This window comes from Leguminivora glycinivorella, chromosome 15, assembly GCF_023078275.1.
Source record: "Leguminivora glycinivorella isolate SPB_JAAS2020 chromosome 15, LegGlyc_1.1, whole genome shotgun sequence".
NCBI lineage: Eukaryota > Metazoa > Arthropoda > Insecta > Lepidoptera > Tortricidae > Leguminivora > Leguminivora glycinivorella.
In genome coordinates, this window is record NC_062985.1 from 17,932,699 (window position 1) to 17,950,875 (window position 18,177).

The 18,177-nt window shown below is 35.8% G+C and overlaps 1 protein-coding gene across 1 annotated transcript in view; it reads right to left on the minus strand.

Moving 5' to 3' along the window:
- Positions 1-18,177, minus strand: part of LOC125233742 (A disintegrin and metalloproteinase with thrombospondin motifs 7) — a 215,703-nt gene that overhangs the window by 49,483 nt on the left and 148,043 nt on the right. The window contains exons 5-7 of the mRNA XM_048139815.1: positions 9,380-9,982; positions 9,000-9,167; positions 8,325-8,566 (exon numbers count right to left, since the gene is read on the minus strand). Coding sequence (XP_047995772.1) covers positions 8,325-8,566; positions 9,000-9,167; positions 9,380-9,982 — 1,013 coding nt within the window. The remainder of the gene's footprint in view (positions 1-8,324; positions 8,567-8,999; positions 9,168-9,379; positions 9,983-18,177) is intronic.

An 18,177-nucleotide genomic window follows, 5' to 3' on the forward strand; every position in this document is an offset into this window, starting at 1 on the left:
CGGTTAAAAAAGGTGCGAAATTAAACCATCGCCCCTATTTTTTCAAATTTGCCGCCTCTTTAGGGACAATATTTGCTTGAACTTCTATAGTTCAAGTAATTCGCAAAGAAAAATGTTTGATTTCAATTTGACTTCCCATACAACTTACACAGAAATGTGTGAATAACGTTACTAGATAGCTTTAGAAGCAACCTGTAATAGTTATTTGTTATACAAGGGGGCAAAGTTGTGTTTTAACGCCGAGTGTGGAATTGAAAAACGAGCAAGTGAAAGGATTCTATAGTTGAACCACGAGCGAAGCGAGTGGTTCGAGAATAGAATCCTGAACTTGCGAGTTTTTTAACACACGAGAAGTAAAATACATTTGCACCCGAGTGCAACACAAAACTTTTCCCCTCACTATAGCGAGGAAACTACAACGCAAAAAATGCGTTTATCACTGCTTCCAGTAGTTCCATAGGTGGTAAATCATCTTTATTACTAGATTCACCTACTTTTATCAATTTTAAAGCAGTTAATTTGACTTTATTCAAGGTCAAGTTACTTTACCCACTAGTGGATAAAATGCGTTTTTACCCGCTGGTATTAAAGGACAAAACACGTGTTTTCGAGCTAGTGAGGGGAAAAGTAATAAATACTTCTTGGGAAGGATTTTCACCCAGTCCTATTTATTGACGTCCCAATTAATCGAAGTCAATCCCTCATGTCATATCTCTGATTACGTCTCAGATTATCAATCGTATTACGCACCACTAAAAATAAAGTACAAAAGCGATATTGATACGACAAAGATGTGTTTATCGTTTATCAGTAACGGATGGCTGTATCGAAACGACACGGCGTTGCATAAGGATAAGCCGCGAGACGGCATGGCGGCGACGAGGCAATATACACGACAATCGTATAGTAGACACCGTAAGAAACGATTTTTGATAGTTCAATATTGACTCTTATACATGAGTAATTCCATAAAAGTTTTTATTTTGGATCACGTTTTCGATATTGATAAAAATTGGTAGGCCGATAGTGTCCATGATGCTGAGCAAGATCCACCAGATTTTCCAAAATTTCCCAGGCATTATTTGGACACCTTAGCTGTTATAATATCTTTCATGCTGACAGTATACTATTAATGCTATATAAAAATAAGTAGATATGTTATGTATATAATAGTTTTATACTACGGAAATAAATAAAGGACTCCATTATTACTATTATTAGTTTAAATTGCATTATTAGTTATTACTATGGAAAAAAATACACATTCTAAAATATGACCGCCCCTCCTTAGACTTTATATCGTCGAGGTTGACTATAGGCAAGCTAATTTCAAATCTTAAATAATTAAAGAAGTATTGATATTTTTTTGTGGAAGTCTTACATTACTAAACTAATTGAATTTTCAAAATCACGTGCCATTTTTTGTCTCACTTTTTTAACTGGTACGTACATAATTTGATATGTCATGATTTGATTTGACATACCATTAGTTAATGTTATAATTAGAGGCCTGTGACGTCACTACTCATTTCTTTGTGAGAACAAAAAAAAGTTACAATAGAAACGTCTTAATAAAATCTTCTGGCTGCCATAATTTCTTTGACGCTTACATGTACCTACCTATATTTTTAAAATTATCCCGCTACACTCATTTCCACAGTTCTCAAAATCTGTGAATGCAACCGTATCCTCTTATCTCAACATCTTACAAAAGTTTAACTGTAATCATCAATATGGATACATAAATTACATATTGATGATTGCTTTTTTATGCGGATCGATGCATAATGATGAATTCGATCAAGGGAATGGAAACCTTTTTATTAAAACAATAAGGACACAACAGCGTGTAAAGACAGTTTGGTAGTTTTGCCAAGAGAAAAGACATCAACGAGCTAAGATTTCGTATTGACTTAAGACCATCTTGGTTCGAGTTGAAGAGTAGGGCTACCGCCTGCAGACTACACCGTTACATTCATTGTCTTTGATTGCCGACTTTTGCGGCAGCATTCGAGATTTTTACTTACAAATTTTGACATAGTCTTGTTTATCGTCCTTTTATGGTCTTGTATGCAATCTGCATTGAGCCATTTGTATTTAGCATCAGAAAATAAGGTAATGGACTAGAGTTAATAATTTATTTGATTGACCGACTGGAATGTTAAATGATACTATCTAGATAGATACGCTATGAATCGGATATGTTAGTAAGAAAAACTACGTAGTTTTGTTTCGTAAGCACTTAACAACGATAACAATATAATATACACAAAAATTAACGACACACAAACAAGTAATCATACATCCACACAAAAGACTAACAGAGAAAAGTGCCACGAAATGGTCTCATCTCAGCATGTGCCTTTTTACACTGATAAATTAGTATCATATCGCAGTGACATCTTAATTTAGAGCATTGTTTAAATATTACAGAGATAATAACACAATAGCTAAAATCAAGACATAGGTAATTTTCAAGAACTGTCCAAAAACAGAGTCGAATGCTGTTTCAGACAACATTCAGTTTTTGTATCGGAAAAATGCCATAACTACACTACCGTTCAAATAACATAGGTCATTACTTTTTAGGGTTGCATGTACCGTTTACCGAATGCTAAATTTTCTTATTAAGCGCGGCTTTTTTCAATCGGTACGTGATCGGAGTGTTAAAATATTGTAATCAACATCCAGTTAATATTTATTACGAGTGTAACCCTTATATTGATTGCAGATCACTTTCCTACGTGTGTCATTTCATAATGAATTTACAGGTTCTTTGTAATTTAAGATCTATAATAGTATATTATATAATGGTAACTTTATGAAGGCTATAAAAGTTGAGTACCGCGTTTAGGCCACGAGGCCTGCCGAGTGGCCTAAGTAAGGTACGAGACTTTTAGGGATAAAGATATAAACAGCTAGATAGTAACGTAAACACCTAACTATAATAAAATAGTAGTTCCCATAATACCACTATTACAGCACTCTTGCAATATAAACACATAGTGAATTACATAATCTAACTTCTGCTCAGCATCACAGGAAAGTTACTGGGTTACCGGCCCAACTGTTCTGTTCAAATAAATATCTTACTCTATACTGCGGGTGAGAGAAAGATTTAGTTAAATTCAATAAATATCTCGGCAACTGTGATGCAAGGCGATGCAGAAATAAGTTTGTTTCGTACTGCGGGTAGAAATTATTTGAGTTTTACAGTCAGATTAGTGGAGGCAGTAGGTATCAATGGTATCATTAATATAAAGAATAACAAAGTTGAGTGACGAATAAAAATAATGATTTATGTCACTATACAAACTTTAGATACACTTTCCCACACTAATTACTCGTATTGATTATAGGCTTCATTCAAGTTTACTAAAGACATGGCCATAAGTATTAGACCTTTGTTAAATGTGAGTGTGTTTAGTAGAACGTCTCACGTTGTCAATTACCATTAAGGTGAGAGTTACTAGTATCTTATATATTAATAAACTGACATAGCGGCTTTATAGCAATCGATAAAGTAGGACGTTCTTCCGTGCACACGCACAAATTTTGTCCATTGTGTCAATACATAATATGTATATTATTATATTATAATAATGTCATATTGACGGAGAGGGACAAATAGATAATCAAAGTTTTGTTAATCTGGTGCGTTAAAATAAATCAATAGCAAAATAAAATATCAAATCAAGATAATAATTCTGAAATTATAACGCGCCAACTACAATTTACCTAAGTAGGCCATCCATTAAATATTGCCTATCAACAGCAATTTAATAAGCAAAATTTATGCAAAACCTCCAATATTTAATTTAAGATTTCTATAGCAGCTAATCACCGGGCAAATAATGTCCTTGTTTCTTGTGTAATCTTGTACTGGTTATGTTAATTTAAATTGGTATGTTTTAGTTTACTTTATACACAAAAACATAAACCGTAAGAATGAAAAGTACCAACATCATTTTAAACTCAATTTTAATGCAGTAAAATTCAAATTGCGTTTAAATTTATTTTTAGCTTAATGCATTTAAGTGCATGTTGGTCAGCTCTTCTTGTTAAGTATTAATGAAAGCGGGCACACCCATCATTGTCGGGTCTTTGAAGTTAATACCAAAAAACAGTCATTCATATTTCATTATTTTCCTGTAAGTAGTAAGGCCGATTTTTGTACGGAATGCTTCGTTGCTAAAAGTAATTTCAGATTGTTGGTCAAAAAAGACTAAAGAGTCAACAAGTTTCGTATGAACATACAGTTTTTTATGTTTTTTACAGCGTCTTCTCCTGAGCCGTTAGCGAGCAGAGAATTGGCGAAAATTCGATAATTGCGTAAACAACAATTTGTCGGGCACCGATTAAATAACAGTTTCGAAAGCAAAAAAGCATAAAGCACTGTCTTAATTCGGATGTCGTAACGCCCATTTACACATCACTTTTAAGTAAATAAATTTACTTTTTAACATGTCGGTGCTAAATATTCCTTTGTGGGTAATACAAATTTTTACAACTTGTATTAAATTAAAACAATTGTGGGCCGCCGCCCACTCGACTCGCCAGCAACAGAGATGATGAGAATGATGCATAGGATTTACATATTTAAATGCAAGGTTTAATCGTTGTAAAAGATCTGCATTGGGGCAAAAAATTAAATTAGACACACATTAGAAAGTAAATTGCTTACATGAAATATTAATATTGCCACTGTCGTATCACTGCAAATTATAAAACAATAAACATAGTAACAATTACCGTATATCTTGAAATTTAAGTAGGTATTAAAATAATAATACGCTTATGCATTTAGTAGTTTCTAATTCATAAACATTGGTAAACCAGAGCAATTCCCGGCAACTTTGTACATAGCCACGTCAGCAAATTTTAATTGATCCTATTTTGTTACCAACATTTAGTAATATAAGTCGACTGTCGTAAGATATATACAGGTTAATTGTTATAATTAAGAAAATATAGATACTAGGGAACCTTAATGACGAAATAAAACTTAATAAAATCTCAATTCATCAACAAAGTCTTGGTAACAAAATAGGAATTAATAAAAACAAATTTAACTTTTTCCTTAATTTTTGTACAAACTTTTCGAGAACTGCTGACCAAGTCCTTATTTACCGCTGTCGCTACTAATATTACACTTTACACACCCCGTTTTACGACAATCCTATGACCTGGTACTAAACTGCACAAGACCTGTAGCCAAGTATACCATCGTTCACACACCGTAGCATGTTGTAGTTATCTGTCTCTCTCTCTAGTACGATAGAGCTAGTAGCGTATCGGAGAGGTGCAACACTTGCAACGATGGTCGTCTTGGCTATGAGTCCAGCTATTCTTGAATTTCGACTTACCCGGAATCGCAGGCCTCTAAACTAAATAAACGTTCGTAATAAACATCTAAATGCAACGCGAAAAGCCTCTACCAAGAGTTATTGAAATTTTAGAATACTTACGCAACTGCATGGCGTAAATAGTAAATACTACTTATGTATCAATATTAAAAAGTAAATATAATTTTTGGTCCTGTCAGTATCCGTTTGGTGGAGCTGTTCACTTTACCCATACATACTTAGAATCCCCCGATAAGACGAGGCACTACCGCCTACTTCTCGAAGTCATTCGTCGTGTTTTGAACCTTCATATCATTTTCCGTGGCATGTGGCGACATGCGTTTAGGTACGCTATCGAAAAACGTGCAACGCTCATGGTATTGGCTCCATAGTCTACACTGCTATTCGTTTACGTTACAAGGCAGCGATGGCGAAATCCCTTTTCGATATTTAATGAGGTGCTGAATTGTTGATCCGATTTTGATTAAAAACTTTAAAGAGTATTTTACCCGTATCAGCACTTCACTCTAAAATACTATAAGTAAACTTAAGAGGGAAAAAAGACTGACCTCTACTTTTTCTAATTTGTTGATTATTGTTAAAAATTAGGACTGAAAACAGATTTCGAAGAACGAAAAGCCGTCACTGTGGTAAATAAAAATGGTCAAGGAAATCTTTTAAAAAAGGTGGCACATTTGGAACAACTATATCTTCCTAAAGAAAATTTGAATTTCGTGCCAAAGTTGAATTTAAGATTTCATTAATATTAACATTAAACACCCAAAGAGATAATGAAGTCTAAATATGATGGCAATTTCGTCTTAGTTTTTTGCCAGCACTCCACTTAGCAACCCACACACGCTGTTCAGTCAGACAGACATTAATATGCGGCTCCGCCGTGTCTGATAACGCATCCACGTACAACATTGCAACGGTGTCTCCATTCAATATTTATTTTCGCCATACTTTTTTCCTTGACTTTAGGTTTTAAATAGTTTTTAACTATAAAGTAATTTGTGACTTTTTATAACCTAAAGATAACGTAGACTACCTATATCCACAGTATCCACACTAATATTATAAATGGGAAAGTATGTGTGTCTGTTTGTTTGTCCGTCTTTCACGGCAAAACGGAGCGACAAATTGACGTGATTTTTGAACTGGATATAGTTGAAGGGATGAAAAGTGACATAGGCTGCTTTTGTCTCTTTCTAACGCGAGCGAAGCCGCGGGCAAAAATTTATTCAAAATAGTTTTAAAGTGGGTAAAATGACTGCCTTGTGGGAAACTTCAACTCACGGCCTCTGGTATCGCTGTTCCAACGCTTTGCAATTAGTTTTTCAAGATTTATAACCAGCATTTTAATAGAGTTATTCTAATAAACTGTATGTTTTTCTTGGCTACTAAGTTTGGAATATGTCTTCCTTAGATGTCAATAGCTAAATAAAACTTAGCTCCTTATTCGTCGTAATCATTTAGGTTTTATTTTAATTCATCTTAGACTGAGTCACTGCAAGTATCTACGTTACGCAATAAAGGCGCGGTATAGGCGCAGAACGATCCCAAAATAGCCAAATCGACTAGAAGCGGTATCGAAACCGAACGCGAATTCTACTAATAACGTTCGCCATTTAATTACCATTTTAAAACAAAAAAACCGTATTGAGTTAAAGCAAGACCAATAGATATTTTTACACAAATGGACGAGAGTATGATAAATTGGCACACAGATTTCCTTTTTTTTTTCAAAGTCAATAGTTCAAAGGTAATGTCAAGTAATGTGTTCCCGATAGTCCCGATATTTTGACACTCCGTAAGTAGCTGTTACTGTTAGCTATGCCCCACAAGATATTGGTTCATAAAATGGCAAAAGCATACACACAACACTCTAAGCTGTAAATATGCGATGTGTGCAAGGTTAAACAAAAACACTTTTTATCGAAAGAAAAATATAAAAATATTCAAAAATACTCATTTCGCAGCGCATTATTACATCGAGCGTACAGAGTCTCTAGAAATACATTAAGAAAACCGGTGCTAAACGGCCACTTAGCAACCCTACCAGGGTTTACACGAAAGTGTTCTATTTACGAATCGGTTACTCATGCACCTCTATTTACTTCAATACCAGACGCCTTCTGCCATTGACCTTGCACCGTTGCGAGCTTGTTGAAAAAAAAAACTTGAAACAAAATTTATAAAATCGTTGAGTTTTCCTCGCTTCCGATACTTTAGGATAATGTTTGGTAAGAAAAATATTAACTGTTCTAATGGTAATGTTTTCGCAGAGTTTAACCGTTATTACAATGATGATGTTATTGATAATCGAAAGTAAAAGTTTTATTCACGTCTAATTTATTAAACAAAATTATATTCTCGTATAGAAGAAACACGTTAATGAAAGCTGAAACTACTCGTACACTTCCTATAAAGCTACTCGTACTACTTAGTATTAAAAAAATAAATAAAATAAAAAACATTTATTGCAGACCACTGATCCATAGAATATATTAGTAACAATTTTAACTTACAAACTATGTTAGTAGATTCATAATAATTATCACACACACTCACAAGAAAACACACACACATGTATTAATGTCGCCTTATATTCAAGTCATCCTCAATATTAACGAAATAAACGCTCTAAAAATATCTGCTACAGTAAAATAATTTTCCAAAGACATATGTGCAACTTGTAACGGTTTAAATGTTATTCTTAAAATAAGATGTTTGACATGAATTGAAATAGATACCATATATTAAACAAAAAGCGATCAAGCCCACTGGTGGCGAATATAAGAAGAAGAAGTATATTGAATAGTATGTGGCGAAGCCGGGAATCGAACCCGGGTCTCCAGCTAACGCGGCTGACGTGATAAACCACTACATTCAGACTGTGTCAGCCAAATGTTCTCCGCTGCTATAAGGTTTCTATTAATCCGTGCAAAGTTTGAAGCTCATTATAAAATCACTTACTTGCAAGGCTGATTATGAAGACTGCAGATATCCTGCCTGGTGACCAAGATAGCAACGTCATGGTGCTGAGGGTGCGAGTCGTTGACAGGGTTCAGCTGCTGCTGCCAATGGCAGAAGAGAGACAGTGTCGTGTCAGCGTTGGTTGAGACGTGCAGGTCTCGGGAGCTCTGCAGGGTGACGATCTTTACCACCACCACTTGGATCAGGTTGCCGATCGAGCGGTCCTTGTAAAGATCCGAAACCTGGTAAAAAAAGTTTGATTGTCTTTTAATTGTATTTTGAATACTCTTTCCTAATCTCTTCTTAAATACTCGCTCCTATTGATAACAATGTGAAAGTATATAAAACGGGTCCTTGATCTCCCAGATCAACCAGAAGGAGGCGTTCTACATAGTGGTCTAACGTGTAAAGAGAGATCCAGATGATTTAATCTGCACTTAATAGGGCCAGTTGCATCAACCACATTTGACAGAAACATTATCGTCACGCAGCATGGAACTTCCCATACAATAAAATTGACGAACGCTTTAACGGTGACAGACTGTTTAATGCAACCGGCACTTAGTCTTGTAAGGTCTATTGAACATTGAAGGTAATAAGCTGATTTACACGTTGTATGAACACATTGAAAATATTGAAATTTTCAATTATGAGTAGGCATTCAATCACACTTACCATGTTCATGATGGTAAGCAAGTAGGTCTCCAACGATTCGTTATTCTGATGGAACTCTGTCATAGACTTGTCGGCGACCAGCAATACTTCCACATGCTGAGGCTTGCTCACCGACCGAGGTCGTCGCGGCGAGTTACCGGACGCTCGTTGGTTAGGAATATAATTGTTCTGAAAAGAAATTTACTGTTACAAATAAGTCCATAAAAACTTATGCAATAGATTGTGAGTAACCAACCATTTTTTATGATCATGATTCAAGATTTTGGGCGACACCAAGTACAGTGCCATTTAGTAAAAGCCCATAACTGGAGAAGGGACATTAAATCTCGTATACGTATATTAGCTATCGCTTACTTTGCATGAGATTTAGATTTCCTTACCCTAGTTCTATCATATTCTCGAGCGCTTGTGATATTCCACGTGTACGGTGGTTGCTTGGTGGCACAGTTCTTCGCTTTCCTCCTGCGTCTCCTGTGCTTCTTCTGCCCATCCCCTCGTCTTCTGTTCATCCTCTTCCGGCCTGTTCTCGCGTAAGTCATCTCCATTGATCTGCTATTGCTATTGCTAGTTTCTATTGAATTTGAACTACTCTTTGATAGCGATTGGTTGATTCTATTCTCTCTTCTTCTTTGCATCTCAGCTCTAAATGCTATAGGATTTTTTCTTGCGTTCTCTAATCGTTTCAGTCTCTCGTATTCTCGTAAGCGTCTATTCTCTGCTTCTTTACTATCGTGATTTCTTCTAACGTTAGTGTTTGTGTTCCTCCTAGGATGAAACTTTTGGTATTCCTTTTCGTAGTATCGTTTATATTGTTCATTGTCAGTTCTGTAGTTTGCTGCTCTCTTTTTTCTGTGGTACGCTTCTACTTTGTCAACTGCTGATCGTTTGAATATCACGTGTGGTCTCCCAGCTGAAGCGTCGCTTGACACTTGATTGGACGGCTCGATCCAATATTCTCCATGTTCTGTCCTTAACAGGCCCGCCTGTAACGAAATATTATTTATAGTCACTAATAAAATGAATGAGCGTAAGTATTTCTAAATGTTAAATCATCAATGTGATGTCACCGGAAAGCAATAAAATCTGGTTACACACGACATCCGTCCACTTATTTCGGGTAGGATTCGCAAAATTAACTATCCCATCAAAGTTTGAAAGCTGTGTGGTCGTGTATATTGGCGCCTGGGGCTTATCGAAATACATTTAGTGTTTGATTGATATTCCATAAAAAAATGAATGAAAGTGTCAGTTATTTAAAATGTATCGTAAAAAGTAAAAAATAATTTAGGTGCGTGCGCTAAATACTCGGCACATCTTTCGTTACGTCACATTTAGTTTCTATTCAATGACTAAACATGCATCAATCAATTCGTCAAACTCAAAGCAAACGTTAGAAAAGCAACACTGAATGGCTCCATTGAGCGCGAACCGCCAAACCGGTTGGCCAACCAGTGGATCAACAAATCCGCGTCTTGTTTGCTGTAACGGTAGATAAATTGATTGATATAACGAAGTGGCCGCAGCTTTGCGCGAATACTGGAAACACGGATCACGAGCTACTAGATGAACCATAATAATAATATGTATCTGTAGAGATGAGTCATGGTCACACATGGTTACGGCACCAAAATTATCTAGTAGCACCTGTAACTATGTACTTTTACTTTTTACCTGCGTACATTTATTATTCAAAAGAGCGAAGCGTAGAACAGTTATTACCTATATTAAAACTCACACGGTTATCTTGTGACTCGATAACTTGAGTAAATGTGTTCTAATTGAAATGATATTGGGATATCGTTAAGGTCATTATATTTTCCTGAGATAGATTATCAGCTGGCTCAATCAATGGGTTACGGAGCTACAAGAGTCTAAAAAGCCGAAAACCTACAATTGTGAGCGGTCTTGCTATAATGATCAATTCCTTTGCAACATAGTAAGAGTGGCCTTTATGCGGGAATATAATTTGACTAAACGTTTTTCTACAATTGTACGATGTTCCAGTGAAAATACGAAGGAAAAACATTTCTCATTACGAGTACGTCTAGCATCTGTACCACTTGTTTGTAATGCGAAGTCTAGAGATATAATCTACGCTACAAACTAAACTGATTACCAACAAAATGCACTATCTCCATGTATTTTCAATTTATTTATACGACGTTTCTTCACAAACCATTTTGCTTTGAGACGTCAAGTCAGGGTGATTGTTCAATGATAAAATTTTCTTTTTGTTATTGATAAGAGCAACTTAGAAATATATGGTCTAAGGAGTGGGTAAGGTACAAGAAAGTCTGCGATTGCAAATATAGATAGTGCAACAGGTTCAACATTAATAGGTTATATTTATAACAACTAGTAACAAGAGCGAAGATATTTAGTAATTATATTACTTTTTCTACAGTTTACAGTGTGTTTGTTATTTAAAATTCGATTGAAACGACCACAGAACTAAATTTAGTTCTGTGGAAACGACTGTTTAATTAAACCAGCTTCCATCACTTTGGAATTTTTTAAAGTTGGCTTTTTAATACTTAGTCATAATTTTGCCTAATCTCGCAAACAAATCAATGTTATAATCAGCCAGCTATAAAATTGTTGAGTTGGAAATAAACTTAGGTATATACAGGATGTTCCTCGCATAGGTAGTGAAATAAAACTTTAATTTGAACTTCTTTAAAATGAAGACAGAACTATTGCTGTCGGTATTTTTTTAAGGGGCCCATATTTCTCAAAACTGAAAGTTACAAGTTACAAGCGGAAGTCTATTTCCAACTTGTCATATTAGACATTGACTACCACTTGTAAATTGTAACTTTCAGCTTCCAGATATAAGATAAAGATAAGATAAGATAAAATTTATTTCATAGAAAAATTTCTAAAATTAAAACAATTACAATACTCGTAAATAATGCTTAAAAATTATAAATATAGGTACAAACATGGTTTAGGAAAGCAAACATAAATAATAAATAAATCTTGTATGCAAAAATTGTAAGCAGGTCAACATAATATAGATATGGGCACAGGTGGCAGTAAAGTTATTACTAATGAAACAGATGAAGGTTATCACGAGATAGTTTAAAACTTAAAAGATACTAGGTAGTTAGTGTTGTTTACTTTGGCACTAAAATCTTAAGTAAGAAATTGAGTATGAAATTGCCCATGCAAATTTAATTTTAATTCATGCGACAAAATATAAATTGAGTTAATTTAAATACAATTGTACGTTCATTAAAGAATTATTTAATATCAATATTCATTATGAACACCCTGTGTTGTGTGTGTATTTGCAAATCTTAATGACTGGGTGTGGGCTTTAACGCTGCATACATTAGTATAATACCATCCTGTATAGTATTACCTATATTATTTACTAGCGACCCGCCCCGGCTTCGACCTAAAAATGTATAAAGTAAGTTATCCTTGAATAGACATACTATTTTTTTTATTATTTTTAAAAATGGGCTTACTCTTGGCCACAGACTAGCCAAAGGCAAAAACATGGCCTACGATGGGGTGAGCTCGCCCAGAAGATGCCTGTATCACCTATTACTTTTTGTAGGCATGTAAAAAAGCTATAATTACATAATTTTACCATATTATTGTTGTTGTACCTATCTTAAAAGGACTGAGCAGCGTTTTCGATTAAAACTCATTTCCAGCGTGATTTTTTCGTCTTGATTAGCATATATCGTCATGATGATGATGATGATGATATCCTGTAAATACCCCAACAATATCATTACAGGCCTTTGCGTCTATTGCAGACGATTTACACATTGCTGCTTCGACAACGGGTTTGGTGACTGTGGAGGCCGATTCGCGAGCGGCACGACCTGCCACATTTTTGGCAGAGGAAACTCATACCACCTGAGGTTCCAGTCTCGGTTTCCTTTCTGCGACACCTTTAACTATCTAAAGCATTAAACCAGGCTTCGTCGCATAGTCTTCTCCCCTCCACAACACGCTTTCGCCATTGACCTCGGTCTTCCAAGGTTTCCCAAGCTTGATGGTCGATTTGAAATGCAGACATGTCTCGCTTAACACAGTCTTTGAAGCGTAGCATCGGTCTTCCAACGTTCCTTTTAGCATACGCCCATCAATATACCGTCATATTTAAACTAGGTAATTTACACTCCATCCACCCTTAACAGATTATGTACTATCAGCAGCAAAATTGCATGGCGAATTTATCAATGAATTCATTCATAACTTCTCCATGCACTTTTGCAGCCGATAGTAAATAAATAAATAAATAAATAAATATTGGGGACACCTTACACAGAACAACTTAGCCCCAAACTAAGCAAAACTTGTACTATGGGTGCTAAACGACGATATACATACTTAAATAGATAAATACATACTTATATAAATAGAAAACATCCATGACTCAGGAACAAATATTTGTGCTCATTACACAAATAAATGCCCTTACCGGGATTCGAACCCAGGACCGCGGCTTAGCAGGCAGGGTCACTACCGACTGAGCCAGACCGGTCGTCCAATAGTACCCTTATCTTCCTCCAGAATCACTATATTCGTTTTTGTTTAGGTATTGCAAACATACAGACATATAGACAGATGAGCCGGCGACTTTTGTATAATATATTAATAATCGTATAAATATAATAGCGTGATGGCTAGTCGGCGCGGCGGCCTTGCGGCGGGGAAGGCCGACCCCGTTCGTCGAACTACGGGTGAGGTTACATTCGGACCAAGCTAATTCTGCACTTTAAACGCTATTACTTTTCTCGCGCTTTAAACGTAAGATAGAGTGAAATTAATTAGGGGGACTATATCTGTCGAGATGGTTTGACGATTGAACGCATTGAGGTGTTTTTTATCCCTTACTATTGATAGACGGCCTTACCTATCAGATTTTTCTATAGGATTATTCTCTATTTTGACGTTGTAAAATTAGGTACTAATTTAGCAAAACAATAAAATCGTATTTTGATCGCAGATACAGATCAATTTGCAAAGAATTTACTTCCGCTGGAAAAAAAATCATATTTTTTCTTTTGAAAAGTTCTGCGTCAATATATTTACGTATGAATATTGAACAGGTTATATGATTATGGTGGTCGGTCTTCACTGTTGCGTGCTCTTAAATACTTAACCAAACACTAACCTAGCTTACTAATAGAAAAAATAAAGGAGCACACCGTAGTAACGTAGAAAGTGAACGTACTACGCTACATTCATACACATAGATTTATTATGTTATGACAATACGGCAGGCCTAGCCGAATTGACAATTTTTGACGCTTTGTGGCGATCAAAGAGGATCGAGTATTATAGAGAGTTACTGTCAAAGTATAATCTGGGGGCCGATTTTTGAGTCTCATTGTCACTAAAATACCGGTTGAAAACGGTGAATTGCCTATTATTTTCAGTGACAATTTTCTGAATTCGAACGCCGTGAGACTCAAAAATCGGCCCCCTGTACTCACAGTGCATAGACAGCCATCTCTTGACACAGGCTTAAAACTTTTGAACCTCAGTTTTGACAATTTGCCCCATATTCTTAGCTTGATATGTTTTAAAATGTCAAATATTAATATTAACGCCATCTAGCTGAGCGTACCCCAAAGGTGTAGGTAATGCCATCTAGGCCACCGTACCTTTTGCTGTATGGTACTGAAGTACGTTTTTTTGTTAGACTTTATCTGTCTATACGGAGTGATATATGTCTTTGGTGGCGACCGAAAGCAGTCTCACTCTGTCGCGCCACTACAGAAGAGCGGTATTAGGGAGCTAGCTAATAATACGCTTAAGTAGTGCGTTTTCACATTATCCGATCCGATATCGGATGTAAGACCGATATCCCATACATTATAGGCGCCATCTTAGATTTTTTACATTGAAACCCTTCCGACATCCGATATCGGATAGGATAATGTGAAAACGGACTTACGAAGCGTAAACCGCCCCCTGCTAAACGGTCACAACTCAAAAAAATATTCTTTCCAGACATCGCGTGTCAAAGTTTTGACACATGTTTGTGCGTCAGTGAAATAGCTCTAATTTACAAACTTTGCTACATATATAATTATGAGGACACAACTCAAAAAATATCAAAAATTTGTACAATACGTATTATAATGGGATATTTGGATTTGTGGCTGTATTGCAGGAAATACGTTGACAATTCTAGTCAAAGATTTGGCCATATGCATCTTCTAAAAAGGCGTAGTCGTAAATTGAATTATTATAAATCCGAATCTGCAAAATTCTCAAAAATTTAAAATTTTGAGATGTAGCCTTTTAGCAGGCAGGGGACGAAACAATTTAAGTTTAAATCCGTGAGTACTAAGGAGAATTAATTCGTATGAAGTAGCCACTTGAGTCCAGTAAGTGTTTGTGTTAGCCCGAGTGGTTATGAATGGCGATGGCGGCGTTTCTCTGAACAATCTAATGTGCATTCGAGATTGAGAAACGCCTTAGACTAATGAAATGTATGGACATGCTTCGCAGCGACATGGTTTTGTAAAAAATGTTTGAGTTTGAGTATCTATTACACGGGCACTTTCAGAAATTGAGTCCCCCCAATTAGCATAACAGCAATTGTTAACAAAAAATTAACTCGCTGTCAGTTTTGTGGCGACAATTAAGCATAAAATATGTCTAAAAATTTACTTTTCTCACATTCTGAATGTAGATTATCGCTGAAAGTTTATGTAATTAACACAAAACCAATATTTTTCTTGAAATTTCATTCTTAATTATCGTCACAAAACTCACTCATTTTTGTTAACAACTTAGGCTAGGTAATAGGCTACTCTTATCGAATTTGGGACAAGAAATGATTGTTTCCTGTAGTATTTGACATAAAAAAACCATTTTTTATAGATTTTTGGGTATTAAAAGTGTATGGTGGCTACTCATTTTCGATTAATAATATTTTTTTTAAACTTCAGCCACGCTGTCAGACATGTAGTGACATGATGAACTTTATGCCTCATACTTAAATGTCAGAAAATTTTTGAAAATGCCCACACAAATCGACATAACGCTTGTAAGATATTTTATAATAATATTTTCTTGATTTAACTATTATTTACTGCTTAAGGGCAATTTATATTCGTTATAACTGTGTAGGTTAGTAAAAAAAAAAGGTATTTTTACAATAATTAATTATGGAAAAGATCTTTGTACACAAATATTGCATTAAAATTTAATTTTCAAAATATTTATTTACACTTCTTCGTTGTCGTTATGGGTCGAAATATCGGGAGCTCGCCAAAAATTAAAAAAGTAATCACGGTCTATATCCCGGTCAATACAAATCTAAAGAAAATAACCGTGAATCATTAAAAACTCTTATATATTAATTTTTTCATCAACCAAATACCTACGTTGTGTAGGTAGTTAGGTAGGCAGGTATTTAGGTAGGAATTATAGTGCGGAAGGATAAGATATGACTTAATATATCCTTCTCTGTCACACCTACACAGACAATCGAGGCTATACAAAGTAAAAATAATCAACGGCACATAAACGCATGACTTTTACTTCCAGATTAACCCGCCTACGATCTGTAAATTTATAACTTAATCTAGACGATGTCACTACTTTTAAAAAAACTTGTATCTTCGTCTGTCAATGAAAAGAAAATTGTAGTAAGTATGTATGGAATGCATATAGACTTACTGCGTTTTAACTTTGAGGAGCAGCGTGAGATACGAGATTTTTAAAGTAGTGACGATATGGTAGTGGGAATATACAGGGTTAAAACTTTATGTAACCTTCAGCAACTAGATCACTTTCGCAAAATACCCTGATTAGTTGCTGAAGAGGTCTCTATGTATAACGTGTTTTTAGGGTTCCGTACCAAAAAGGGACAAAAGGAATTATGGTGCGACTCTATCCGTCCGTCTGTCACATTGCTAAATATCTCAAAAACTATATGCTATCGATTTTTTTCAAATGTTTACTTACGGTTGGTTTATTAATTTAACTTCTTTGGATGCTTTTACACTTCGTACGGCAAGAGTATGTCGAGTATAAATCTTTCTTCAGTAACCTCCGGAAGAATAGAAACAACCGTGAAAAAGAGATCTAAATAGGCTATATTTTGCTACAATCCATAGTAATATTATAAATGGGAAAGTGTGTCTGTTTGTCCGTTCTCCACGGCAAACCGGAGCGACTAATTGTCGCGATTTTTAAGTAGAGATAGTTGAAGGGATGGAGAGTGACATAGGCTACTTTTTGTCTCTTTCTAACTCGAGCAAAGCCGCGGGCAAAAGCTAGCTCTCAATAATACAATATCCATTCCATCGCACAAAATGCAAAAACTATTTTTGCAACAGCAATCCCTAGTACCTACATACATTCGACGTCTTACCTTGAACGTCTTCAACGCTCACAAAAGGAAGTTATTTTGATGCTCGCCTATTAAATATTCAATTAACTTTTGAACGCAAACTACTAAGATTTGCATCTTAACGCGTATACGTTAAGTTTCTACAATATGGTGTACATATAAATGTCTGTCAATGGTTGAAAGAGCGTATGTACTACAGTTTATTAACTGAAGTTAGCCATTATGTGAAATGGTATGTACCTGTAGGTAAAAAGGAGTGAAGCTATTTAAAGCCTACGCATTTAAAAATGAAAGAGCTGAACCGCACTACAAATTACAATAAAATGGTTGTCGTATGAACACGATCCCATACAGTAGCTTTACTCATTAAAATTTACTTATTAAAACTACTTTATAATTATCTACACTAAATTAAATAGGGTAAACTCGCCTCACTCGGTGCCATGCCTAATTCGGTGCAACAACCAAAAATCGTCTTCCGGAATAGTGCTTCAAAGCTTCTAATGGTATGGTAGTTTCTAATGCGGTGGCAACGCGTATGTGACACTCTTTGAGTTGCAGGCGTCCATAGGTTACGGTGACCGCTTTCCATCAGGCGGACCGTATGCTTGTTTGCCACCGACGTAGTATAAAAAAAAAGCTTGTATCACCAAATTAGGGACCGTCCACACTCAAGAGACGCAAGTCCGCCGACGCGGAACGGACGTCAGCGCCACGCCGCCTGAATGTAATCTAAAAAACGTCTCCTCAGTACATTTTGTATAGGAAGGACGCGCAAGGGACGTCGCTTCGCGCGCGCCGCGCCGCCTGGGGGCACGTCTTACGTCTTTCCTATACAAAATA